Here is a 27204-nt window from a genome sequence, read left to right as displayed (position 1 = left end):
CGTGTCCTAGGAAAAGGGCGCTTTTTGCTGATTTGCATAAAGGCTCAATACGGGTGAGTAGAGGGGAGTCGGAGGGGTCAGCAGGTAGGGGAAGAGTGGGGATAAGATGTGAACCCAGGTATACTGACTCCGCCTTGGGAGGCAGCCTGCACAGCCCCCCTCAAAACCCACCTTTGCCCTCTGGGACCCAGTTGGCTATCCCAGGCCCAGCCTGGCTCCCTGGATTTCTCCCCTCCATCTCTCTTACCCCAGGCCAGACCTGTTGCTCCTTCAGGAAGCCTTTCCATTCCTCCAGACCTCAAAGGGCCCCCCAAGGTGCACAGACTCTTGGCACCCACTACTGTGACCCTCAATCAAATTGTAAATTGTGGAGATGGAAAGAATACAGGCTCTGAAGAGCTGGCTCTGCCACTCAGCACGTCGCTTGGCCCCTCTGAGCCTCAGTCTCCTTGCTGTAAATGGGAATACAGCCCCTCCCTCGGAAGAAGGCTGTTAAAATGAGCTGAAGGGCTTCAGATGGCACACAGAAGGCGTCTAATAAGGGCTGGCTCACTGGGCTGCAGGCTCCCTCAGGTCAGGGATGGCCTGAGCTATCTCTATGTCCCCGGGCTCAGAATCACGCCGGGCATGAGGTGATGGTCATCTGTGGCGTGAGGGACAGAAGGAGGGATGGATGTGAGACAGGCTGACATAGGGATGCTCAGGACCACCAGTGGGCAGCATTATGCAAGCCCCAGACATCCCTTGAGAGAGCAGGAGAAAGGCTGAGGGGGCTGGGGTTGAGGAAGCAGCTGCCTCCTGGGGTCAGGCTGCATGTCTTGGAAGGAATAATTTTGAGTCCACAGAGGACCAGGCAGCATCTGGAAGGAGAGGCCCTTTCCCAGGAGCCAGTGGAGTAGAGCAGGGTGAGCTCCTGTGCTGGAGGCTGCCCAAGGAGGAACCAGATAGGGTGAGCAGCTGGGGCAGGAGTGGTCCCTGGCTGTCTACCAGGGTAGGATGCTGATTCCTTCTCCAGGGGATGGAGGCTGATGTCCAGGCTACTGTGATGGAGAATCCTGGAGGCCCCACCCCAGAGGCTGCTGCGTCTCCTTCCATTCTTACCCTAACCCTTCAGGAACAAGAGCCCTCTCCTTAGCAATCTGGGCAATTGTGGGTCAATTTCTCTGAAGGCCAGCCCTCCTCATTGTCTCCTGATGATGGTCATGTCTTCTCTTCACCCCTCCTTGTCTCTGTCCTGTCCCTCCCACCCCTGAGCCCTCTGTGTTCAGAGAAGAATGTGGAGAAAGACCTCATCAGTAGCGGGGGCTACTACAGTCACAAAGCACAACTGCGGACACAACGCGGGTCCAACACAGGAAGCATGGGCATGGCCGGCTCTCCTGCTGCCTTTTGCCACTGGCTACAGGCCCCTGCTGCTGTAGACTGCAGCCCCAGGACAAAATGCACACAGCTGCCATTCCCACTAGTAGGGCCCCTGAAGGATTCGGAGCACCTCCCCTGGGTCCCTAAACAGAACCTGGGGTCTGAAGTCTACACACATCACTCTGAACATTGCAGACTTTCAGAATTGCAGAGTTCTCAGAGCCGGAGTGGAGTCTTGCTCCACTCCTGCTCCCCTGCCTGTCCACCTGCCCTGGGGCAGAGAGAATGTCTGCAGCCTCCAGGACAGGAGTTCACCCTGCTCTACTCCACTGGCTCCTGGGAAAGGGCCTCTCCTTCCAGATGCTGCCTGGTCCTCTGTGGACTCAAAATTAGTCCTTCCAAGACATGCATCCTGACAACAGCAGGCTAGGTTGAGGGAGTCTAGCAACATTGGGTTTGAATCCCAGACTGGTGAAGATTGAGTGACCTTGGGGAACACATTTACCTTCTCTGTGCCCCAGATTCCTGCTCTCTAAAATGGGGACAGTATCAGCATGCTGCACAGACCACTAAAACCTCCCATGCACAGTGTCTGGGGAGGCTGATGTCGGGGCAGGGGAGTTAGTGCCCTACCTCCCCCGCCAGGAGGTGGAGCTGAAATCTGCCTCCTCCACTGCTCCCCTGCAGCTGGTTCTCTGATACCACACAGAACAAGGCCAGCTAGAGGGTAAGAAATACTGGGGTCAAATAATCACAGAGTGGAGAATATACAAAAGAGCTGGATTTTTCACCCGGCCCTTCTCCCCGCTGGCTACGTGGCTATGGGCCAATTGCTCAGGACCTCTGACCTCAGCTTCCTCCTCTGTTCACAGAATGACATCACCACCACCTCACAGGAGGGCTGCCAGGCCCCAGCACGATTACAGATGTAAGCTGTAAGTCGCCAAATCCAGGATCGTTCCTGTAATTATCATTTCGCGTCTGACAGCCCTTTAATTATGTGAAGACAGTGATCAAGCCTTTCCTCCCTGTACTACACCACATCTCTCCAGCTGCTGAGGACAGCCAGGTTGACTGCCTGCCTCCAACCCAGGGTGGGTGCCATGGTCAGCCAGATGCAGTGGCCAGGCTGGCTCCTGTAGACTGCAGCCTTGGGAGCCAGCACCAATGGAGGAAGAAGACCCTGGCACGGCAGCTGCCCGATCTCACTCATAGGCTGCATCCTAAGCTGTGAGGAACAGAGGCCTGTGTTAGCTCACCATGGCATTGGGGGTGGGTAGGGATGCTACTCCCAAGAGCCCTCTACTTGCTCCATCTCATCCTACACTTCTGCAAAGCAGAGGAAACCAGCTCTCAGAGAAGGAAAGGGACTTGCCCAAGGTCACAAAGAGCACACATAATGGTGGAACCACAATTCACACCCAGGTTTGTGTATCTCCAGTATCCCCCAGCTGTTTCGGAGTAACAAGGAGCAGGACATGTAAATTATCCTTGTCTGACCAAGGTGGAAACAGGCTTAGAGGGACAGGGCCTTGCCCAAGGTCACACTTAAGAGTCATAGGCAACGCCAGAGCAGAGACCCTGGGATTTCAGAGTTAGCTAAGATGTCAGAGATTATCTCACCTTATCTCCTAAAGATGTAGCTAAGAAATGGAGGAACTGCAGTCTAAAGGAGAATGGCCTGGAAATGTGGGCAAGAGCTTAGGATATTAGTATGTTAGTGCAAAAAGAATGGGGAATTCAACTTATGGTGTTGGGACTTCTGGACATCCATTCGGTAACAACTATAATTAGACCCCTTCCTCATACCCTGTACCAAACTAAATCTCAGTGTCTCTCCTCCACATCCTCACCACCCTTCTCTTCCAGTCATCCGCATACATATGTTGAGCCCTTGGACACTCAGAGATAAATCAGGCCACCCTGAGCCAAGACTGGCAGCAAACAGACAGTTCCAATCCTGGGAATTGGTGTGGTGAGTGGGGTAGACACAGGTTGCTAAGGAGTTCAGAGCCCAGATCCTTAACACTGTCAGTTATAGGGGGAGGGGTGAGCTAGAAGGCTTCCTGGAGGAGGAGACAACTTCAGAAAAGTGGAAGGAAAGAACTTGTTGAGAGGACAAGGTTGGGGAGCCTCAATCCACACAGAGGAAACGAGCAGAGGGCATGAAGGCACAGAGCAAAGCAGGCTTTGTTCTGGGGAACTGGCTCGTTATGGGCTTGTAAAAGCTTTCCCTATGTAAGAGTATTAACCTTCATATACACTGTATATTTTTTCTTGTATGTCATTTGAAATAATTTTAGCATGCTTTCTGTATAGGAATTTAAATTTTTATGTAGTCAAATCTATCCCTCTTTTCCTTTATATATTTTGCCTTTGGTGTTGTATTTAAGAAAGGTGGCCCAAGGTCATATATTTAATATTTTACACTCACAATTTCTCAGTTTCATTGTTTACATTTCAATCTGCAATCCACCCATCCATCCACATCCATCTATATATAGTTCCATATGGATGTCACGTGTGCGGAGAGAGGTTTGAAAGCCTTATCTCTAAAGCATGAAGACTAGAATTTCTCTTACATCTTTCCAAGTTGTTTAAATTTTTTTCAACAAATGTATGCCTTCAAAATAGGGGAAAAAAGTTTAAAAATAGAAAAAAATACATCTTAATCCATCTGGAATTTATTTTGGTGTGAAGTAAGAGGCAAGGATCTAATTTTACTTTCACCAAATGATGCTTCAGCTGTCCCTACATCATCTGTGATACTGGTAGTAATTTCCACATTCGTTCACCACACAGTGAGTTCTCAGATGCCTGCGGATGTTTATCCAAGTTTTCCAATCTGGCCCAAGGCAGCCCTTTCCCCCTTGTGCGGGCTCTGCCTCGCACAGCTCCTTCCTGCTCGGCCAAGTCCTGTACCCAGTGGTTCCAGCTCTTCTTTGAGAGCCCAGCGCCCCGATGTGCCCTCAGCACATGGTCCTACAGAGACCAAGAGGGGGAGATTGAGGAGTGCCTACTCCTGAATCTGCCACCTTCAACCAAAATCTTGGGCACCTCAGTTCTTCCAATGCTCAGTTCTTCCAATGGTCAGCCTGTTCCACCTTCATCAAGTTCCAAATGAGGGGACTGATGCATGGGAAAGCCTAGGAAAAGTCAGCTGGAAAGGGTGCAGGGAGCTCCCAAAAGGGAGAGATGGGCAGGTTCTGGCAGGATTACCCTGGCCCTGATCCGGGAGATTTGGGGGAGGTGGCGGCCTGGGGAGGTCGGAGAGATACTGCAGCATTAGGGCCGAGCAGGGAAAGGGATTAGAATCCCCACCCCCAGCCGGCTCCTGACAGGCTAAGAGGCTGGATTTAGTTTTCTGGACTACAGAAAGCTGGGCAATCAGGCCTTGTCCTTGCTTCTGCTGGGGTGCACTCAGAGCAGTTCATTAGGCAGGACAATGCAATTAAGTCCTGCCTGGAGCACCCTGTCTCTCCCAGCCTATTCCTTGGCACTGGCATCAGCCCCTTGGGGAGACATGAGCAGAAAGGCTGAGGGGCCCTTAGGAAGAACCATCCCAGAGCCCTTCATAGGACCCTGGCCACATCACAGGGTGGGTGGCCATAGTCCCCTGGTAATGCCCCATCTCCTGCCCTACCCTGGCTCCATAACCCAACACTCAAGATTTTCACAGAGTGCCATCAACAAGACTTAGCCGCTTACCCTGGAGCATGGTGTGGTCATGCCAGGTGCCCTTGGCACTATTCCGAGAGGAGCTGGGCAGGGTGTGGGGGTTTCCGAAGGCAACAGAAACATGGCTTTATTGCAGCGATAAATCCTCACCTCCTCGTGCTGCAACAAACCAGCCCTCCTCTCTCTCTCATGGATGTAATAATATCATCTCCTAGTTTCTTATCCTTACAGCAACCCTGCAACTTTAGAAGTGAGAGAAATAAAGCTCAGAGGGCCTCTCACCCCTGCTGGGTCTCTTTTCCTCAAAGCACTGGAGGAGAGAAAGCCATCACTTTGACAGTTTGTAGGGAGGGCACGTTTTTCTGCAAGGTTGGAGCAATGGTCTCTTTGGTACAAGACGGGAGGCACATTCCTATCCATGATCTAATTGGATCCGTAGAACATAGATTTGTGCCTCCACTTAACCCACAAACAAGCTCAAGCGCAGAGAGGATCTGGGCCTGACCTGAGATTGCACACTCAGTTACTGGGAGGCAGGGCAAAGTTGAGACTGCAGCTCCCTTGCCAGGAATGCCCAGTGGCATCTGGCTTAATCCAACCACACCCTGGAGCCCATCTCAAAGGCTGCTTCATCCCTGACGTCTGTCCTGATTTCCTAAGTGGGATCCATTCTTTCCAGTTCCACATCCTGGACACAAATCCACATGGTTGATAGGACAAAAAGTGGGAGCCAGCTGGGAAACTCATCTCTTCCTTTCTCTTGTGGACTGCCAGAGCCCAATCCCAACTCCAAGGGTGATCTAGTAGGTCCCTCTGGCTGAGACTGCCAACCACAGCCAGGAGCATAGGAGGCAGCACCAAGAACGCAGCACACACCCATCCACACACATACGCCTATGTTCTCTGCCAGCTCACTGGGGGTCTGGCCACCCCACCTGGTCAGCAAGATTGCAGTCACATCTCCTAACTGCTTCCTCACTCACTCATGAACACATACGTTCAATCCTCCTTCCACTTGTTCATTCAGCAAATCTTGTCCTAGGACCTCCTCTGAGTCAGGTCTCTGCAGTGTACAGGCCCAGGCCTTGGCCTAAAGAGTCCAGTGGGAAACAGAAAATCACAATCCACGTGGCCAGCACAGGCCAAGGTGCTATGGGACCCCAGGGGAGTGAGGAAGGGAGGGAGAGAGAGCAGTGGGGAGAGAAAGGAAGGAGGAAGGCTATTTTTTGACAGAAATTGGGGGCATGGAGGGGGATGTGCAATCAGTCTTAAGGGGCAGAGAGGAGAAAGACAGGACATTCCAGCTGGGTACGGTGGCTCTCACCTGTAATCCCAGAACTTTGGGAGGCTGAGGTGGGCAGATCACCTGAGGTCAGGAGTTTGAGACAGCCTAACCAACATGGAGAAACCCTGTCTCTACTAAAAACATAAAATTAGCCAGGCATGGTGGCACATGCCTGTAATCCCAGCTACTCAGGGGGCTGAGGCAGGAGAATCACTTGAACCCAAGAGGCAGAGGTTGTGGTGAGCTGAGACTGTGCCATTGCACTCCAGCCTGGGCAACAAGAGCAGAAAAAAAAAACCAAAAAACAAAAAACCATGGGACTTCCAAGCAGAGGGAATGGCAGGAGCAAAGGCCCAGAGCTTGGAAGGGTGAGGTTATCCTGGGGATGTGGAGAAGCTCAGGGTGGCTGGCATGGATGAGCATGGAGGAGAAGGGGCCGAAGAGCTGGGGATGGATTTCCCTACAGCGGGTATCTTCCTGCCAGGGCAGGGTGACAGGGGGCTCTCATCATATCCCATCATAGGAGCCAGGCAACTGGGGCCACGGAGGTTTATTTGTCTGCTCTGCCCACCCCTCCTGTGGCTATTCCTGGACTCTACCAAGACCCCTCCTCTCACTTGCTCCTGGGACACAGCATGGGTTCCCATCTCCAGGACTGACCTCCATCCATCCACGCTGGGCATCACGGGAGGATGGGAATCACCATCAGACACTCCTTCCTCTGAACCTCAGTCCACAACCAGTCCATTGATGACAACTTCTAGGTGTCTCTGGAATCCCTCCCCTGGCCTATCCCTGTGTATGCCTCCCTGCTCCCCACACAGACACCTGAGGCCTCACTGGCCATCCCACCTCCACCTGAGGGCCCTCAGAGCATCCTCCACAATCGGACAGCATTCCTCATACAGCCCAAGCCTGGCTCAGGCCCCACTGCCCAGGATGAAGCCCAGGCTCCTCAGCACAGCTCAGGCCCATGGAGCAGCACCCTTCTGCCTCCCTGCACCTGAGCCAGTGGACTGAGTTCCTTTCAGTTCCTGAACACAAGACACTCTCTCGGGTGCACAGTTCCCCCTGCCCCAAACACTTCCCTGCTCTGGGAGATGGGGCTAACCCTCCCAGAGGCCAGCTCAGGCAAGACTTCCCCCGCACCCAGGGTTTCCCCAGGGCTCCAAAATGATCACCCTGGGTGGTCTGGGTGTGTCTGTGTCTGTTCTTGTCTGTTCCCCCACAAGCCTGGGGGCCCTTCAAGGGAGAAGAGAACCAGGTCTGATATACTTATGACCCCAGAGCAGGTAGCAGGGCAGGTTTGTTAACTGAATAAGTTAATCAGGGCACTCCAGACTGTTTGACTGTGGAGAGGGCACAGGCCTGGGGGTGTGAGTGGGGCAGTGCCGACTCTGTCTTCAGTCCCTTGGCCTGAATAACTCCCCTACTCTTCCTGAAGGAAATCAGTTAAGATTAAAGCAGCCTTCAAACGGTAAATGTACTATAGAAGTGCAAGAGTTGGCTATCATAGCCTGTCTCCTTCGGAGTCTCTGGCTGGGAAGTTCCTCCAGGCATCTGAACTATATCCCTCTCTACAGAGAAGCTGGTTTTGACACTGCCTTTCGCAGACACAGTCTTCAGGGGACCCTGTGGGGATGGCCAGAGAACAGTCTTCTGTCCTACCAAGTCCTTAATTGGCAGTATTAGAGTAATGAGTCACAGACAACAACCAATTAATTATCCCCAGTTATAAGAAGCTCTGCTTCCCCTTCCTAGCTGTGGAGTGAGCCTGGCCTCCTGCTGCCAGGTTCCTCCACTCCTCGGAACTGGGGGCAAGAGAAGAGGCCATTTCACCTCTCTGGTCCTGGTTTCCTGCTTATTTATTTATTAAATGTGTGTCATGGGGGGCTGGGAGGCAAAGGAAGAGGTGGGAATGTGTCAGGCTGGGCGGGGAGGAAGGAGGGAGACCAGTGTGGATGGAGAGGAAGTGGACCTTCCCAGGCTCTCTCCACCCACCCTCTCCACTCCCCAGGATCCACTTCAGGGCCCAGGGCTGCACCATAACCAGGGAAACACTGAGGGATCCAAGCCTGGCATTCAAGGCCGCTCCCCATCTTGTCCCAAATGCTCCTGGTCCAGTGCTCTTTCTTCTCCATCAGGCAACTTCCCAAGTCCCCCTGCCTTTCTTCTTCCAGCAAACTCTCATTTAAACCCACATCCTCAACACACATTGTCTTTCCTAGTCTCTAGCAGCTTAGGCTGCAAATCTATCATCAGCCTGTGTGACTGATTTCTCCATCTGTAAAATGGGCACACAATTAAACATGCCCCATGGAGATGTTACAATAATGACTAGGGCAATGCATGTAAACCATTTGCTCCCTGCATACAGTAGGTACTCAATAAGTGTTAACAGACACTATTACTTTAACACATCATTTTCCAGCCTGAGGATGAGAATAAAATGCCTCGTGACTCTCCCACCTGTCAACCCATTTCACAGGTGAGACCCAGAGAGATGGGGTTTCACAGGAGTTGAACCAGGCTTCTCTGAGTTGGGAAATACAGGGGGAGATTCCTCCCCTGGGGTGGGAGTGGTGAGAATAAGGAGAGGCACCAGGCTCACTGGCAGAGGCCTCTCCGCCACCCCTCACCCCAGGCAGCTCTGCTCTCCCTACCAGCACCCCCAGAGCTCAGGCAAGTCTTCTATTTGTTCAGAGAAATTTCTGGAGCCCCTACCCTGCACCGGCCCTGTCTTTGAGACACCAGATCACTATACCTTTAATGTGACAGGCTGGTGAGTCCAGCCCCACCGCTGCCCTCACACAGATGCCTCAGAGAAGAATGGGGAGAGAAAAGAGAAATAGGGAGAGAAAGAAAAGATGAGGGGCAGAGGCTGGGAACCCGGAAGTGGGAGGAGACGGGGGCGGAGTGAAGTGAGCTAATGCAGGGAGAAAGGGGTGAGGGAGGAGAGGATGCTCATCTTCAGCTGTGAGTTTGGGGTCACCTGAGGTGAGCTCAGCCCTTTCTGCAGAGGCACTGCCACCCAGAGCTGCTGCAAAGCCCTATACCAACCATCTCTAAGCTTGGCTCATGGCCTCCTGCTGACCCTCCAGCAGGACGGTCCAGACCCTAGCCTGGCAGGGCACGTTTTGTTCTGGTTCTTAGTCAGCTCAAAACCAGCCTCGGCCCACTTTCTCCACTCTAGGCCCTGTGCTGGCCACAACAAAGACCCATCACTTCCTGACTCCACTGCCTATGACTGGCCAGCCCTGGGCCCACCAAAGGCACGAGGCTCCTGGGAGATGCGTCTTCCCCAGCCTCTGCCCTGATGGCCACCGGTTTCCTGCTTGGGAGCTCGGCCTTCCTTCTTCTCACTTTAGCCTCAGCTGTCTCACCACCCTTTCCCACCAGGGGCTGCTGGGCCTCTACTACCCAGGTCCAGATCTAGAACAGAGGGTGAAGGAAGGCAGAGTGGCCATGGAATTCTGAAGCCAAGATTGCAACCTAGCTCCCCTTTCAGAGATGGAGAAGCTGAGGCTTGGGCATCTGGAATGGCGTGTCTCAATGGCTAGTGACAGCTGGCACTGTGCTACTCACAACACAGCCCTCATTGCATGAAGGAGCCCAGCGGCTCCTTCAGAGGGGTGTGTTTCCCCTCCAGTTCACAGCTGAGGGAGCTCACAGGCAACTAGATTCAAGTAGAGGATGTACCCCCAAAACCTGAATCCATCTGACTCCAGAGCCCACGGCCTGTGCCCCTCCACATAAGAGGGAAAGCTGTGACAGGGTATCTCACACGGCTTCCCAGCAGAGGCCTGGAGTAGAGAGACCAGGGCTTTAGTCTTGGCATTGCCAGGGCCCTGCTCTATGGACTTGGGCAGGTTTTTCCCTCTCCTTTGCCTCAGTTTGGCCACTTGACTCCTCTGTGGCTGGGAATGTGGACATGGCAATGAATCAGGCCTGGTGCCCACCCTGGCAGTTCCTGCTTTTCACTGTTTGGGGGTCATGAACCCAGGCTCCCCAGTCTAGCACTTATCCCTCACCAGCACAGGCAGAGGAGGGCAGACAGGTGGATAAACTTCCCCGACCTCCCCAGACAGATAGCCAGGCCTACTGGGCCTCTGACATCAGTCGCAACCACACCCCCCAAACCCCGCCACCCCCTATCCACTCCAGCCTCTTCTGGGGCTGGTGGAATTTAGAGGCTGGCTTCTTTGTTCAGACAAGCAGGAAGGAGGAGGAAAGTTGTTCTCCAGACAGTAAAGCTTTTAGATAAACACCACACAGGAATTGGTTCCTTCAGAGAAGAAACTAGATCCACTGGCTGACAGCGCCCCAGGGACAGGAGTGCAGCTTAGGTCTGGGCTGGGGAGCCCGGCACTGAAGGAGGCTTTCTTCATCCGGCTGTGCACCTGCTGCCAGCTCTGGCAGGCCTGTGGCTTAGGTGACTAAGTCCCAGTGCCAGGCTGTGACCCTGCCAGCTCCCAGGCTCCAGGATGGCCGGGCCCACCTCCTAACCTTCTCCTCTACCACCTGCCTGTTTGCCTGCCTGCCTGCCTGCCTGCCTTTTGGGATCTGCCAGGAAGCTGAGGACTTCTGCTCACCTTGGGTGACCCTTTCCTTCTGGAGTAGCTTAACCTCAACAGCGTCAGAGGAGTGTTAACAACTCGTCAACAGGACGAGCTCCTTCCCTGTCCTCCTGGTCGACAATTCAGGAATTACTATGAGCCCATTTGACAGAGGAAGAAACTGGAACCCAGAAAGGCCATTGGCCTGTCCAGAGCGACTCAGCAGAGACTGAGCTAAGACCTCTCCCCCAGCCCCTCAGGCTTGCTGGGGCTCACTGGGTCCCTCCGACCCTGTTCCAGTGTGGCTCACCGGCGTGGTATCATCATGCGAACGCTGGTAGCGCTTCCAACGGCAGCCGTAGATGCCTGTGAGGCAGGAGAGGCACAGCTGTGGCTCATAGTACTGCAGGGGCTGGTGTTTCACCATACTCGTGCCCACGGCCCTGGTGCCTGGCCCTCAGGCGCCCATGGAGGCCCCCAGCCGGTCCTGCAGGAGGAAGCACAGGGTGGTGAGGCCGGGGAAGGGTGAGGAGTCAGGCACTACACAGCAAGTCATTGTAGCCTAGGTCAGGGAGGGTCTCCCCTGCTCAAAGCACTGCGGTGGGGCTCCATCTCACTTGGAGTCACAGGCCCACCCTTCCAGGTCCCCAAGGATCTGTCCCCTGCCTTCCACCCAGGACCTCATCCTCCCTACTCCTTCTCCTCTGGCCACACTGATTTCTTCCATGTTCTTCGCTGGCCTGGCATGCTGCTGTTCCCACCTAGAATGCTCTTCCCTTAGAAACCTGCATGGCTCCCTCCTCTTTCCCCTCTTCTCTTCAGGTCTCAGCTCAAATGTCCTTTTCTTTTCTTTTCTTTTGAGATAGTCTTTCTCTGTCACCCAGCTGGAGTATAGTGGCTGGAGTACAGTGGTACCATCTCAGCTTACCACAACCTCTGCCTCCCAGGTTCAAGCAATTTTCCTGCCTCAGCCTCCCAAGTAGCTGAGATTACAGGTGCCCACCACCATGTCTGGCTAATTTTTGCATTTTTGTAGAGACAGACTTTTGCCATGTAGGCCAGGCTGGTCTTGAACTCCTGACCTCAGGTGATCCACCTGCCTCAGCCTCCCAAAGTGCTGGGATGACAGGCATGAGCCACAGCGCCCAGCCACATGCCGTTTTCTCAATGAGACTGTCCCAGATCACCTTCTGTAAAACCGTACCCCCTTCCCACATTCCCTAAGCTCCTTCCCATGCTCTCAGGTTTGTTTTCTCAATCATGTCCTTAAATATAACTTACTTATTTTTCCTGTCTGTCTGCCCTACTATAATGCAGTTTTCATGAAGGCAAGGATTTTTGTCTGTTCGTATTTTCTGCTGTATTCCCAGTAACTGGAACAGCGTCTAGCATGTAGCAGACTTTCAAAATAAACATTTTAGAAGAAATTATCATACAAGCTGAGATGTGTTGGGCACTTAAAATACATCAGGCACTGTAAATACTTTACATTCATTGTCCCATCTCCTTAGCACAGCCATCAGAAGTGGCAGGTTCTGTGTCCTAAACCCATCTGACAGTTCAATAAACTAAGGCTCAAAGAACAGCGGGCAATGCCTGGCTGCTGTCCCATAACTGCACTGTGGTCGATCTAGGAACTGCCCCAGTGCCCCAAAGTATTCATTCTCCAGACACAGGGAGGCCCCCGCTCCGAGCCTGGTGGGGCCTCTGGGAGGATGGTGTAGCAGCCAGGAGCTACTGCACCAGCCCTGCTTGGCACCCTGGAGATATCTGTGGGAGCCTCGGCCTCCAGGGGCCAATGTTGGTCGAGTGTGACAGGTGGCAATGGGCTTGGGGCACCTCACACACCCTGAGTATCAGGTGTCATCCAGTCCCCCACACCACTGTGAAGTAGTTATTTTGTTCCATTTTGCTGATGAAGAACCTGGGGCTCAGAGTAGAAAAACAATTTGCCCAGAGGTGCACAGCTATACTGAGGTGTCAGGACCCCAGCCCTGGCCTGTGGGACTCCAGAAACTCAGTCATATGTTCCATACCAGGCTCTGTCCAAGGCCCTGGAGACAATGTGAGCAGGACACACAAAGGCCCCCAGGGCCCTAAGAGGACCAGAGACAGGAACAACCAGGCATTGTTCCTGGTGCTTTCCATGCATAAACTTGAACAGCAGCCCTAGGAAGGAATTATTAGCATTTTAGAAACAGAGATATAATTTACATGCCATAAAATTCACCCTTTTAAAGTATACAATTCAGTATTTAATATACAGTCTTCAATTTCTGGTATATTCACAAGTTGTACAATCATCACCACTATCTAATCCCAAGTCTCACCATCCCAACAACACCCCTGCCGTCGTTCTCATGCACTGTCACTCCCCATTTACCCTGGCCTCACCCCTCTGGCCCTGGCAACCACTCATCTACTTTCTGTCTCTATGGACTTGCCTATTCTAGAGACTTCATATCAATGGAATCACACAATATGTGGCCATTTGTGTCTTGTTTCTTTTACACTTCGTTTTCAAGGCTCATCCATGTTGTAGCTGGAATCAGCATTTCATTCCTTTTTATGTCTAACATTCGGTTGTATGATCTAACACATTTTGTTTACTACTGATCAGCTGATGGACATATGGGTTGTTATCACTTTTGGGTTGTTATACATAATGCTTCTGTGAATGAGTTTTTTTGTGTGAATGTATGTTTTTATTTCTTTTGGGTACACACTTTAGGATCGAATTGCACTTTGGGAGGCCGAGGCAGGCAGATCACTTGAGGTCAGGAGTTTGAGACCAGACTGGCCAACATGGTAAAACCCCATCTCTACTAAAAATACAAAAAATAGCTGGGCTTGTCACTGTGCACCTGTAATCTCAGCTACTTGGAGGACTGAGGCAGGAAAATCGCTTGAACCTGGGAGGCAAAGGTTGTCAAGTTCGCACCACTGTGCTCCAGCCAAGGTGACAGAGCAAGACTGCATCTCAAAAAAAAAAAAAAAAAAAAAATGCTGTGTCATATGGTAACTTTTTTTTTTTTTGAGATAAGGTCTTGCTCTGTTGCCCAAGCTGGTGTGCAGTAGTGCAATCATAGCTCACAGCAACCTCAGACTCCCGGGCTCAGGCAATCCTCCTGAGTTGCTGGGACTCCAGGTGTGTGCCACCACACCTAGATCGTATGGTAATTTTTATGTTTAACCTTTTAAGGAACTGCCAAACTGTTTTCCAATGTGACTGTACCATGTTATATCCCCGGAGTATCATCATCATCATTCCCATTTTACAGATGAGAACTCTGAAGCACAGAAAGGTTGAGCCACTTACCAAAGGTCACCCAGAAGAGCCAGGATTCACACCCAGGCAGGCTGGCTCCAGGGACCCTGCTCTAACCCATGCACCTGCCAAATCTGATCTGCTGCCTATTTTTGCACAGCCCAAAAGCTAAGAATAGCCTTTATGTTTTTAAATGGTGGTAAAAAGAGTCAAAACAAAAATATCTTGTGACACATGAAAATTATATGAAAGTCAAATTTCAGTGTCCATAAACAAAGTTTCATTGGACACAGCCACACTCATTCATTTATGTATTGTCTACGCTGTTTTAACTGTTGTAACTGCAGCATTGAGTAGTTGCCACGGAGACCATATGGCTTGCAAAGCCTAAAATACTGACTGTCTGGCCCTTTAGAGGGAAAGTTTGCAGACTCCTGCAGTCACCATGCTCTAATGGCTCACGAGCCTTATGGTAAGTGCAGTGTATGATGGAGGAAGGAAGGGAGCCTGTGGGCACTGACCACAGTGCAGGTGCCAAGTATGCTTCCCGGAGTCAGCACTGAGCTGAGGCCTGTAAGATGAACTCCTAAGATGCTGCCACTCCCCAAAGGCCCAGCGGCTGCACTGCACCGTAGGAGCTTGCTGAGCTTCAGGCTCACTCACTACTTCCACCACTAGGCCTCACTCAGGGCCTCTGCCTGTCCCTCCAATACCACTACCCAATGCTGACCTCACCTCGGTGCAGAGATTATAGCCTCCAGTCTGAGGGGAAGATGTATTAGGGGCTTGCTCGAAATACTGAATGACCCGGAGTCTCTTGAGTGCTGGGAATTGTCTGGTGCAGCCTCTATCCAGGGGAGCCTTGGGGAGGCATGTGGACTAAGGTGCAGCTGCTGGGACTTCCCTGAGAGGGCCTGGGGGAGAGGCTGGGTGGGGACACAGCTTGGCTCCCATGGGGCTGGGGAGGCCGTGGGTGGGGGCTGATGTGGGGTGCTCTCAGCTTTACTATACTCCAGAAGATTTTGGGAGCATTGTGTGCCCACATAGGCACTCCCACATTCACAGCCTTCCCGCAGGGTGGGAGTCCAGGGTCCACAGCCAGGGGAGCCAGATCTCACCCTGTACACTCCCGACTGGAGTCTCTACTGTCAGGTCAGCCCCCACATCTGCCCTTCCCTCCCCAGGAACGGAGGAGCCAGGTACAATGTGGAAAGAAGCCCAGGTTTGTGCTGCCTTGCCTGGCACTGATGTGCTCTGTGGCTGGGGCCACTCAGGCTCTTCCCTGAGCCTTGGTTTCTGAATCTGTAAAATCGGATAACAGCTTCTGCCTTGACTTCTCTATAGGATGCATAATTGGGGGCAGGAGGTACTGCAATGCTGAGGTATAGCAGGTGGACATCCTGCACGTGGGAGCCTACCCCAGGTTACCCTTCCTTCACACTCCTTTCCTGGGACTCCCCTGCCACTGGGACTCATCCCGCATGTCCTCTGTCTGCCCCTCCTCTGTCCCCACAACTGTGTATTAACCCACCCAGGAATGGAAATTCCACCTCAGACCTGGAACAGAGGGAACTAGAAGTTTGTGCATCATGCCTTGGCCCAGCACTTCGCTGATTCTGGCTCTGAGTCTCCTCTCCCCCAGGTGCATTTCCTCCTGTTCATAACTGCAGGGGATTCTCTGGGAGGCAAACGTCTTCTCTTTCTGCTGTGTGCTCTCCTGGCTGGGGCCATCTTGTCCACTCCCATAGCTTCAGTTACCAGATGCTGCCAAGGCCACCCAGGCTCTGCCTCTGATCGAGGTAGCCCGCAGCTCCTGGATGTCTCCAGGGGAGTCACCCAGGCCCTGCAGACCCAGTTCAGCCACACTGCCCTCCTATCACCCCCAACCTGCTTCTAATACCCCTCAAGGCCCCTTTCTCACCAACCCCTCAGCCACTTCCTGTTCTAGGCCTCATCTCCTCTGGCTGGGGACTCCTCCAGATTCCTTGCTGTCAGCCCATCCCTCCAATCTAAGTTCTTACCTGCAGCCAGACTGAAATCCTTAACAGGCAATGGCCAGGATCTGACCCCTACTGCTCTTCCAGCCTGGCCGCGCTTCGCCTGGTGAACACCTCCTGATCCTTCAAGTCTCAGAGGTTCCCTCCTCCACAGAGCCCCAGTTTGGATAGTGGTCTCCCCAGCCTCCCATATCCCTGGCATGTCCCTCCCTCTTACCTACACTGACAACACTGTAGACATGCCTGCCTCCCCCTACCAGGATGGCCTGCATTAACCCCATATCCCCAGGGAGCAGCACAGGGCAGCAAGAGGAGGAAGCACAAGGGACTTCCTGGACCATACTTCAGAGTAGTGTCCAGAAGTTCTGCTAACAGAGGTGTGCTCCTCACACCACACTTGGCAGCTGGGACAAGCTCGGAGACGGGACTCTCCCCGCCATCCCCCACCCGTCCATCACATCTCCTCCCCTTCCTGCCAGGGCTCATGGCATTACACAGGTCCAATCGATTTCTCCAAGCCACCTCCCAGGATTGCTGATACCAGCCAAGTTCCCAAGAAATAACCTGCCAAAAGCCACTGCTGGCTCTGGGACAAGAGAACACTCTCACCTCTGAGTCTGATGTCCAAGGCTCCTCCCCAACCCAAAGTCCTGTTTGGTGTAGGAATTCCTGACCCCACCCCTGAACTTGCACAGCCTCCTGCTTGCACAGGGAAAAGCCTTGCAAGAGTCCATGCCTGAGATGGAGTAAATGCCCACTATGAAGTGGAGGCAGGATGCTGGGGATGGGGGTGCACCTCTTGGGTCCTGTCCCAGCCTCACATCCCAGGACATACCTGCCCACTTCCCTACCCTTTCTCTCTCCCATAACTGCCAGGCCCGCACTGTGCACCCCCCACCCCCCACCACCACCCTACTGCACTGCACTGCTCCCAGCCCCTTTTGTGATCATGGAGTCCCTGGATTCTAGCCTGGTCACCCTCAGCTGACTTGCTATGTGACCCTGGACCTCTCCCTGAGCCTTACTTTACCCATCTGGGGAATGAGGACTAGATGGAGTAACACATGGAAGTGCCCAGATCTGCAATAAAAAGGACGAAAACACTGAGGCGTACAACGACAAGAATCTTGAAGATGTCATGGGAAGTTCACAAAAGGCCATATATTATATGATTCCATGTATAAGAAATGACCAGAATGGGCAAATATTGAGACAGAAAGTAGCTCAGTGAATGCCAGGGGCTGTGAGAACTGGTTGGGGGAAAGGGAGAGTGACTGCTAAAAGGTGTGGAGTTTCTTTTTAGGCTGATGAAAATGACCCTGGCTGGGCATGGTAGCTCATGCCTGTAATCCCAGCACTTTGGGAAGCTGAGGCTGGTGGATCACTTGAGGTCAGGAGTTTGAGAGCAGCCTGGCCAACATGGTGAAACCCCATCTCTACTAAAAATACAAAAATTAGCAAGGTGGTAGTGGCCTGCACCTGTAATCCCAGATACTTGGCAGGCTGAGGCAGGAGAATTGCTTGAACCCGGGAGGCGGAGGTTGTGTTGAGCTGAGATGGTGCCACTGCATTCCAGCCTGAGTGACAGAGTGAGACTCGCAGACCCCAAAAAAGAAAGAACATGTCCTGGAATTAGATAATGGTGATGGTTGCCCAACCTTGAAAATATACTGAAAACCACTGAATTGCACACTCTAAATAGGTGAACTGTATGGCATGTGAACTTTATCCCAATAAAACTGCTTTTCTGTTTAAGTGCCCAGGTCTGGAAGTCACACGAACATCTGCACTAGTTGTGAGGTGCTGTGAGGCCAGCAGCAGCTTCACCAGAGGAGACAACAGCCTGGAAACCTTAGCTGTACCTGGGCCCCCTCCACTCCTACCCAGGCATGGGTCTCCAGACCCCTCAGATTCTGGAAACGACTCTAGTTCCTTCCAAGAAACTCTTCTGCCAAATTAACCTGAATTGTTTCTGTTGTTTGCAATCCCAAGCCTTGATTGGTATGAGGATATTCAGTGTGTTGCCAACTTTTAACAGGTTTTAAGCACTCAGTAAATTTGTTCAAGAACTGGCTGAGGTCAGGTGCCATGGCTCATGCCTGTAATCCCTTGCCTTTGAGGAGGCCAAGGCAGGAGGATCACTTGAGGCCAGGAGCTCAAGACCAGCCTGGGTAACATGGTAAGACCTCCATCTCTAAAATAATTAATAGTAATAATAAAAAGAACTGGCGGAGCTAACATAGGTAAAGTGTGAGTACAACCAGCCACAGTGGTTACTGTTTGTTCTGCCAGCACTTGCTGCTGGGTGGTGCAGGCACTCCGGTTCATTGCTGGGTACCATGCCAAGTATACATAGGCATCACCCCCCCTTGACAACCTTTCTGAGCAGTGGCCAGCGGTCTTAACAGATTGCAAACATGGGCCTAAGTGAATGGGTAAACCAACCACAGTGCATCACACACAATGAGGAATATTACTTGGCAATAAAAAGAAGTCAGCTACCCAGCCACAAAAAGCAACGGAAAGACCTTGAAAGCATATTGCTAAGTGACAGAAGCCAATCTGGAAAGCTGCATACTGTATGATACCAACTAAGCGACATTCTAGAACAGGCAAAACTACGGAGGCAGTAAAGAGATCAGTGGCTGTCCGGGACTCAAGGGGAAGGGACAAATAAGTGGAGCTCGAGGAATTTTGAGGGCAGTGAAGCTCTTCTGTATGACACAGTAATAATGGACACGTGTCAAACCCCACGGAGTGAACTGTGGACTTTAGTCAATCATAATTAACCAACATTAGTTCATCAATTGTAATAAACGTACCATATTAACATAAGACGTAAAGAATACGCCAGACTTGTGGGGAGGGGAAAGGAGGAAGAGGGTATATGGAAACTCTCTGTACTTTCCAATCAACTTTACTGTAAACCTAAAACTGCTTTTGAAAAAAGTATATTAAATACACACACACACCCCCCCACACACATACACACACCAACAGTTAGGTAATTCACCCAAGGCCAAACAGCTAAGCATGGAGGAGGGAGGATTTGAACCTAGGGTTGCTTACTCAAAAGTCCAGGCTCTCCATGGCTGCAGCCCCACAGTGCAGGCCTATTCACGTTTCTATCACCTTCCATGACAACGCCAGCTTCAGCATCCGTATAACTGCAAATTGTACCTCAAAGGGCCAAGCTCAATATTTTGGTTGGTATCAGGAAAGCATAGGCACAGAATGAGTCTAGGAACATTAGGGAGGAAAGGAATCCCCCTCTACCAAACAGTGCCGGGGCTGGTGGGGGTAGGAGGCCGACCTTTGGCAGCATGCTAGGGCCCTGGGGAACGGGGCAAGCATGCAGATGGAGAGACACCCCCCTTCTCCTCGGCATGGCTGCCCTCACTGGGCCTCAACCCCAGCCCAGGCCTGGGATGATGGTCTCAGGCTGAGCTCAAACACCAGAGATCTGAGTGACTGCCCAAAGCCTCTGGCCTCAGTTTTCCCATCTGAATCACAGGAGGGTTTGAACACCCTTGGCTGATCTCCAAGGGCCTTTCTAGCACTAAATTTCTAAAACCCTTTAGCTACCTGCTCTCTCCTCACTCCCAGTAGCAAAGTAGAGAGGGGACTGCTCAAGGAAAAGGGAAGGCCAATCCCTGAGCCCTCCCTGGTCTGACTGAGGAAGAGCCTCCTCCACTCCCACGGCTGATCACTGGGCACCGTTACAGTCACCCTCCTGGGGCACAGTTCAAAACTTGGATGAAAGTGGCAGGAAGGCCTATAACAAGGTTAGGTGCCTGGTCATCCTGAGCACCAGGCCTGAGCTCTGGCCTTGCCCAGGCATCCACCATATTGGACAGGGGTCAAGGTGTAGGTGCATTGTAGGCTAGATGACTCACAAACAGTGATGACCCCAAACTTCCCTTACAGTAAAACCCCAGGCATGAAAGGTGCAGGGTCATGGTGACTCGTTTCCACAGTGCTCTGGGATCATGGCCTTGGAGCAGGACCAGGCCTTTCTGTGGTCCTTCCTCACTGCTTCATCCATCCCTGCTCCCGACCCAGGTGTGCCTGTGAAACCAACTTAGGCCTGGAGCCCCTCCACCTATCCTCAGTGCCTGGCAAACTCCTGCTCATATCAGCTCAGGTAGCCCCTCCTCCAGGAAGCCCTTCCTGACTGGTCACGGTCCCTTATGGATCCCACAACTCTGTGTTTCCTGACAACAGTGTAGGGGCTTCCAGGAGAGGGTGGGATCTACACAGAATTGAGAAATGAGGAAAGATTTGCAGCACAAAGGGGAGAAGGAAGGGCATTTTAGGTAAGGAGAGAGTACAACGGAAGCCTGGGTGGCAGGGAGGGCAGTGACTGGGGCTTCTCCCAGGGTAGAGGCACCCCACGCAGCTCATCCACTAGACCGTTTCTCAAAACAAAACAACCAAACCCAAAACTACAAAAGGAATCTCTAGCCCCAGGGCTGGAGATGGGAAAGACAGAAGAGATTCTGAAAAAAGCCCAGCCAGTGAAATGTGGAACCCACCCATCCCTGGCCCTGCTACTGTTCTCCAGCCCCAGCCTCCTGCAGGTTGCTTTTCCAGGGTGCTCACAATTCAGTCTGTTCCATTGCATAGTCTCATTGGATAGCTTGAATGGAGAGATCATGGCTGCCACCATCTCACTATGCAGCCTTGGGGAAGTCCGCCTCTCTGTACCTCATTGAAAGCCCTAGATTCTAATGGAATCTGCAGAGAAGGTAACCAGACCTAGGGGCAGGAAGGAAGTCTAAGTTACAGAGGCAGCTGCCACTGAGGAGAGGCTTGGCGAGGTGCCTGGAAGGAGGTAGGGTGAGAGTCCTTGAGGGGAAGACCAGGTGGGGCCTGTGGCACCCAGGCCCTGCAAGCCTGCTCACTCTCTGGGGAAATGTTACTCAGTGGCCAAGGCTGGGGCTCAGCCGGAGCCTCAAAGAATCAATCACGGCATAATTAGGGTCACTATTAATCTCTTTCCACAATGATGCCAGGGCATCCTGTTTACCCAACACTTCTGTCCCAAGAGACCTCTGATTGCCATTCCTCTTGGAAGAAGGCTGGCAGGGCCCAAAGTCGAAGGGAGACTAGTTCTTCTCCAGCTCAGGAGCCTGCCTGGGGGCCTTCAGCTCTCTTGGCACAGAAAGGATTTCTCTTTCCCAGGTCAGGGCTATGAGCTTGAGCTGAGTAGTCACCAAAAGTGACTTGGCCTTGCCCAGAGGGCAGAGCTTAGCATCTCATAGCTCAAAATCTCAGGCTGTAAATGCCCCAAATTGGAGCTCTAGAATCACTTCACCCAAGACTCACAGAGTCGGAATCCTCATTGAACAATTCAACTAGCATCTTCAAACTATCCCTGGATTTCAGACTGCTAAGTCACAAAACGTCAGCATCAAAGTCCTAGAGGCTTTCCATCCAGCCACCCCTTCCATTCAGAAATCCCCTGTGCCACTCCTACTCCTGGTCCTCCAGCCTCTCCAGACCAGCCAGTGGCTTCCCTAGGCTTGCATACTCCTAGTGACAGGCCCCTCTCTCCCTGGAGGGCTGAGTGATTCTCACCAAGCCATCAGGACTGTAGGAAAGCCATCCTAAGAAGAGATCCTGCCCCCATCCCCTTCTCCCCCACTGACACTGACAAGTGACCCGGGAACAGGCAGAGCCAGCGAAGGGCCCCAGGACTACTACTAGATGGTAGTGAAGACTTCCAGCATCCCCCGCCCTCAGTTGGACTTGTGCAAGCCTCTTCCAGGAGCCCAGGGATTCAGCCCCAGGGGCAACACTGGCTTTTTCTGATGGCTCTTCCTCAGTCCCAGGGATGGGGGAATGGGAGAATGGAGCACACCAAGTAAATGAAGGAGGGGGGAGGAGGAGGAGGAATGTGAGTATGGGAGAGGCTTGTACAGAGCAATCTTGTCTCTGTCCTCCCCTGCCCCTCCTTGCACCACTGTGCTCCAAGGACACCACCTACCCAGCTTTCCCACCTCCAGGACTTCGCTCAGGTTGGGCCCTCCGCCAGGAAAGCCCTCCCCAAATTCCAATCCAAATCCCATGCATCATAACAAACAGACCCTGTGCAAAGCTTAGGCTAATTCCCCCCAACAAAAGCCCACTGCCTCCTCCCTTTTTGCTCACATCATCTGGCATCGCTCCTGAGAATGATCACAGGCCTCGGTGTGCTGTAATTATCTGCTTCCGTGGCTGCCTCTCCTGCCAGACTGAGAGCTTCTCCAGGTTCAGACTTCTGATCCACTTCGCCAAGGTTTTCTGAAGACCTATAGTGTCTGCACCCCCACACCTGGTGATGGGGACACAAGATACACCAGGCCCTGTCCTTGCTAGAAGAGTCACTGTATAGGGGACCTATGTCCCCTGCACTGGGCCGGGCACCAAGGAGGTACCTATTTAGTTGTCAGTCAAAAAGCTGGTTAAATGCAAGAAGGAAGGAAAGAAAGAACCAATCAAAGCCTCTTACACCACAGAAACGCAGAGCCACTTCTGAGCCGGGTCTGAATTCTGTCTCTGAATAATAATTAGCCTTTTCCCAATTTACAGAAAAAAATTAAGTTACTAAAAAAAAAAAAAAAACACTCAAGTAGGTACTTTTCTCTCACAAATTTTTCTTAAACCTCTGATATCCACTTGCACATTTCTGTACCAGATCTAGTGTAAGATGACCTCAGATCTAGCACAGATACTGATTTCATCATTGTCACAAACATCGCCACTCTTCACAGTCTTCTGCAAAGAGCAGTAGTTTCTGCTTCCAGGCACATCTAAGAACCTGGAGCCTAAACTTTTCCTCCCTTCCTTCAAATGTCCAGGTTTTCCCTTGGTGACCTATGAAAACTGACCTTGCTCAAATGCTGAGGAAGAAAGTCCCAGGTGTTGGCTGGCCTTCCTTGAAAGTTCATGCCAATTCCATGGTATAAGCTTCCGAATCCACTATTTGTCATCAATTCCTTTGGAGGAAGCATCACTTTCTCTAGGATTCTCTTTTAAAATACGAATATTCTCTGGAGTTGGGAGCCCATCCAACCCTCAGACTGGAGGTCAAGGAAATTTAGTTTAATGCTGGGCTCTTGAGAGGCAGTAAATCATAGGGGTTGTGAAGAGGTCAGCCTGCCTGGGTTTTTATTTATTTAAAATTTTTCTTTTTAGAGACACAGTCTTACTCTGTCACCCAGGCTGGAGTGTAGTGGCACAATCATAGCTCACTGCAGCTTGAACTCATGTGGTCAAGTGATCTTCCTGCCTCAGACTCTCAAGTAGCTGAGACTACAGGTGTATGCTACCATGCCTGGCTACCTGCCCGGGTTTGAAACCTAGCTTTATCATGTATTTAATGGGGCAAGTTTCTAAATGCCTGTATGCCTCAGCTTCCTTACCTATAAAGCGTGAATAACCATGGCATCAGCCTCAGGGGCTCTCAGACAAGTACCTGGAACACTGTACTAAGCAAGAGACAACTCTACTCAGAGCTTCAGTTGCTTCCTGTCCATAAAATGGGACAATAATCCCATTTATGCCTTTTTTATAAACTGTAGAGTGCTGCCCCCATGGGAGAGGTGGACATTGAGTAAGAACCCAGTGATCTGCCCTCTGCAGCCTGCCTCTAACTCCTTTCTCCCTCCCTCCTTTTCTCTTTACCTGGAAGAAGGTACCAGTGGCTGTGACCTGGGCTCCAGAGGGTGTCCTGTCCACGGAGGTGGTGATATCACTTCACGGGGAGAGCTGAGGGGACAAGGAGATAAACCCAGTGAACTCATTCATCAGTCCACCCTGCCTTCTACCGTCCCACTTAACCCTTAGTGAGTTCCCATCCTCTTCCCTCCCTGTGCTGGGTGTGGGACCCACCGGACAGGTGACACCAATTCCCTGCCCTGGAGAAGCCACAAAGCTGGTGGGTGGGCTGGCAGGACATACATGATCTAATCCCCAGCCACGAAACCCAGCACATGCAATCCACCTCCATGCATGCTGCCCACAAACCTGCCCCAGGCCCAGACAACCTGTTCCCTGAACCACTCCTTCACTCTCCAGGACCCACAGACCCAGAACCCAAAGCCCAGCCACCCTGGGGGCAGAGGCCCTTTCACACTGCCCAGGGACCTGCTTCCCTGAAGTAGCTGCCAAACCAGCTGTTCTTCTAAAGCAGCCGCTAAGGGAAGGCTGGTAGCCCGGAGGTGGGATCTGGGGCACCACAATTACGTGCCTGAGCTCTGACTCATGCACCACCTCCCCCATTGACGGCTCCTGCAGGCAGCAGGGCACCCCCCCACCCCTCCCCCCGCCCAGGAACTGGGAGAAGAGATGGTACTGACAGGCCACGGGGAGTAGAGGGGCCAGGAGAGGTGAGGAGGAGCCTGCAGGTCAGCATTGCAGGCTGCAGAGGAGCTAACACCTTGTTTACTAGGGGACACCAAGGCTGCAGAGACAGAAGCCTACCTACATCACACAGAGGCAGGGCCAGGGCTGGGACCTGAGCCTCCTGGTGCCAATATAACAACTCTCCCCAACCCAACTGGATTCTAGAGCCACACACCGGCAAGAAACACACAGCCAAACACACACCTCTGTGTGTGAACCAGGGGTGGACAGAGATAGACTCAGAGACAGCTAAGAAATGACAGCCACTAAGAGACCAGCACTTGGGACACTCCGAGGCCTACCCCTCTGCACCTCCAGTCCCCAGGTTTCTCACAGTGCCCCGAATGTACAGCACTTTACAGTTTATAAAATATACTTGTTTCCTCTACCTCCTACAATGATCCTAAGGCCTAAGTGGCAGAGGAAATATAAATAGACCAATGGCTTCTCCTTTCAACTTGGATGTTTGAGAAGCCATTGGTCTATTTATATTTCCTGGGGCCTTAGACCTTGGAAACCTAGGGAACTTGTTAAAATGCAGTCTGACTTGGTAAGTCTAGGCTAAGGGCTGAGATTCTACATTTCTGATAAGCTCCCAGGTGATGCTGATGCTGCAGGTCCCTGGACCATAATTTGAGTAGCAAGCCCAGAATGAGATAAGAGCATGGGACCTGGAGTTGAACTATACAAGTAAGAATCTTGTCTCTTACTGTGTGATCCTGGGCAAATTACTTAACCTCTCTGTCCCCCAATCTCCTTACATATAAAATACTACTACTAATAAAACCTACCCCATAGGGTCAATGTGAGGATTAAATTAGTTACCATATGTAAAACACCTGAAGTGATTATTATTTTAGATTTTAAAATGGAGGTTCTGAGAGGTGAACACACCCAGCAAAGTGGCAGAGTCAGAATTCAAGCTCAAACCGCCAACCTGCACAAAATGTCACAGCCATAAACCACTCCCCACATCAGACAGACAGGGGTACTGAGGCCCAGCGAGGGGCAGAAAACCAAAATGACCACCAGAAAGTTGGTGTGAGAAATACAAGTCCATGGCTCCGTGCCAGTGCTCCTTCCACCATACCTTACTGCCTGCAGAAAGGAAAGTACCATGGCATCTCCCCAGGGCTCAGCTCTGCTGTCAGCCTCGCCCTGGCCCACAGCTGCCCTGGAAACTATGTGTGGGGTTGGCTGGATGTGGAGGCTGCCCCCATTCCCACTCCTCTCTGGAGCCCCTGCCCCACCAGACTGGGTGAGGCAGAATGGTCTCACATCCTCCTGCCATTCCCCACCTCCTACCTCCAGCCTGTGCTCACTGCCCTGTGTCAGGTCACCCAGCTGGGGTCACAGGCAGAGGGTGACACACCCGGGTCTGGCTCCACCCCCACCTTGCCTTCCCAGCATGGGGCCAGTGGGAGCCTGTGAGTCACTTGAAGGAAGTGCTTGGCCCCAAACAGGAAGTGTCTCTTCAAGCAAAACCCTCCCCATCCCCCCCACCCCAGTCCCTAAGATCCCCCAGTGCCCTGGGGCAGGTGGCTGGGTAGTGGAAGCTGGTGAAGGAAGGGAAGTTGATTGGGACAGAGCAACATCTACTGAGATTTTACCTGACATTTAAACTTGGCATGCACCGTCCGCTTTTTGCTGCCTGGCCTGAGCACTTCTTTGCTGTGGACTGGCTGTGTGTCTTAGATACATGAGTGTCCTCTTTGATCCTCACTCATAGGATCATGGGCTGCACTAAAAGACTGCTATGGCCTGGTAGTCTAAATGAAATGAAGGATTGGAGCAAGGGAATATAGGGTTTTATTTTATTTTATTTCAAGTGATTCTCCTATCTCAGCCTCCCAAGTAGCTGAGAGTACAGGCACGCACCACCCCAGCTACATTTACATTTGTATTTTTAGAGACAGGGTTTTACCATCTTGGCTAGGCTGGTCTCCAATTCCTGACCTCAGGTGATCTGCCCGCCTTGGCCTCCAAAATGATGGGATTACAAGCGTAAGCTGCGGCGCCCAGCAAATGTAGTTTTAAATGAATGAACAAATGCACATGAGTGAAATGAACGAGTGAATTAAGATACCTAGACATAAAACTCTAGCTACAGCATAAGATCTATAATTTGTCTATTGTTCATTGTATGATAGAGAACTCTTTACTGGCAAGAAGACCCACCCTCAAACACCCTTGGACAGGGAAAAGGGGCCCCCACACATCACACACACACACACACACACACACACACACACACACTCACAAATCAATTCATTAGCATACACAGGAGCCTCTGTCACATTACACTCATGTGACCTGTAATCCTAAACATTCACTCCTGACTAACACCTGTAAGTCCCCAGTGAAACTCTTCTCTGTTTCTTTTTTTTTTAAGGCATGAGGTAGGGACTGGGTCTCACCATATTGTCCAGGCTGGAGTGCAGTGGCTATTCCTAGGCGCGATCATGGCATACTACCACCTTGAACTCGCAGGCCCAAGCAGCCCTCCCACCTCAGCCTCCTGAGTAGCTGGTACTACAGGCATGCTACCAGACCAGGCCTCTCCATTTCCTGAACTTGAAGAATAAAAGGCGGTTCTGTTAAGATGCTGTGAAGGTCTATGGTTTGTGTTGCTGCTGAGGGTGGAGATGGATGCTGCTTCGGGGAGGGGTG

At 51.9% G+C, this 27204-nt stretch overlaps 2 protein-coding genes across 20 annotated transcripts in view; one reads left to right on the top strand and one right to left on the bottom strand.

Annotated features, from left to right (window-relative positions):
* The window catches only part of GDPD5 (glycerophosphodiester phosphodiesterase domain containing 5), a 90815-nt gene that overhangs the window by 31147 nt on the left and 32464 nt on the right, over positions 1-27204 (bottom strand). For 7 of the 19 annotated variants that reach the window (XR_008475153.2, XR_004731235.3, XM_035265399.3 and 4 more), the window contains exons 2-3: positions 23815-23898; positions 11192-11368 (exon numbers count right to left, since the gene is read on the bottom strand). Coding sequence is in view for 13 of the 19 variants with exons in the window: in XM_035265399.3 (XP_035121290.1) it covers positions 11192-11308 (117 nt within the window). In the remaining 6 variants the exon portion in view is untranslated. Of the gene's footprint in view, positions 1-11191; positions 11369-12917; positions 13051-22299; positions 22589-23018; positions 23211-23814; positions 23899-27204 lie in introns of all 19 variants that reach the window. The other 12 variants (XR_013523244.1, XR_013523243.1, XM_035265403.3 and 9 more) reach the window with 5 other exon arrangements.
* LOC118145786 (uncharacterized) overlaps positions 19235-27204 on the top strand; it is a 64562-nt gene continuing 56592 nt past the window's right edge. Inside the window, exon 1 of the mRNA XM_078339136.1 lies at positions 19235-19307. Within this exon, the coding sequence (XP_078195262.1) occupies positions 19235-19307 (73 nt within the window). The remainder of the gene's footprint in view (positions 19308-27204) is intronic.

This window comes from Callithrix jacchus, chromosome 10 (genome assembly GCF_049354715.1).
Source record: "Callithrix jacchus isolate 240 chromosome 10, calJac240_pri, whole genome shotgun sequence".
Classification (NCBI taxonomy): Eukaryota; Metazoa; Chordata; class Mammalia; order Primates; family Cebidae; genus Callithrix; species Callithrix jacchus.
Note: the sequence above shows the minus strand (reverse complement) of the source record. Positions and strands in the feature narration are given on the sequence as shown.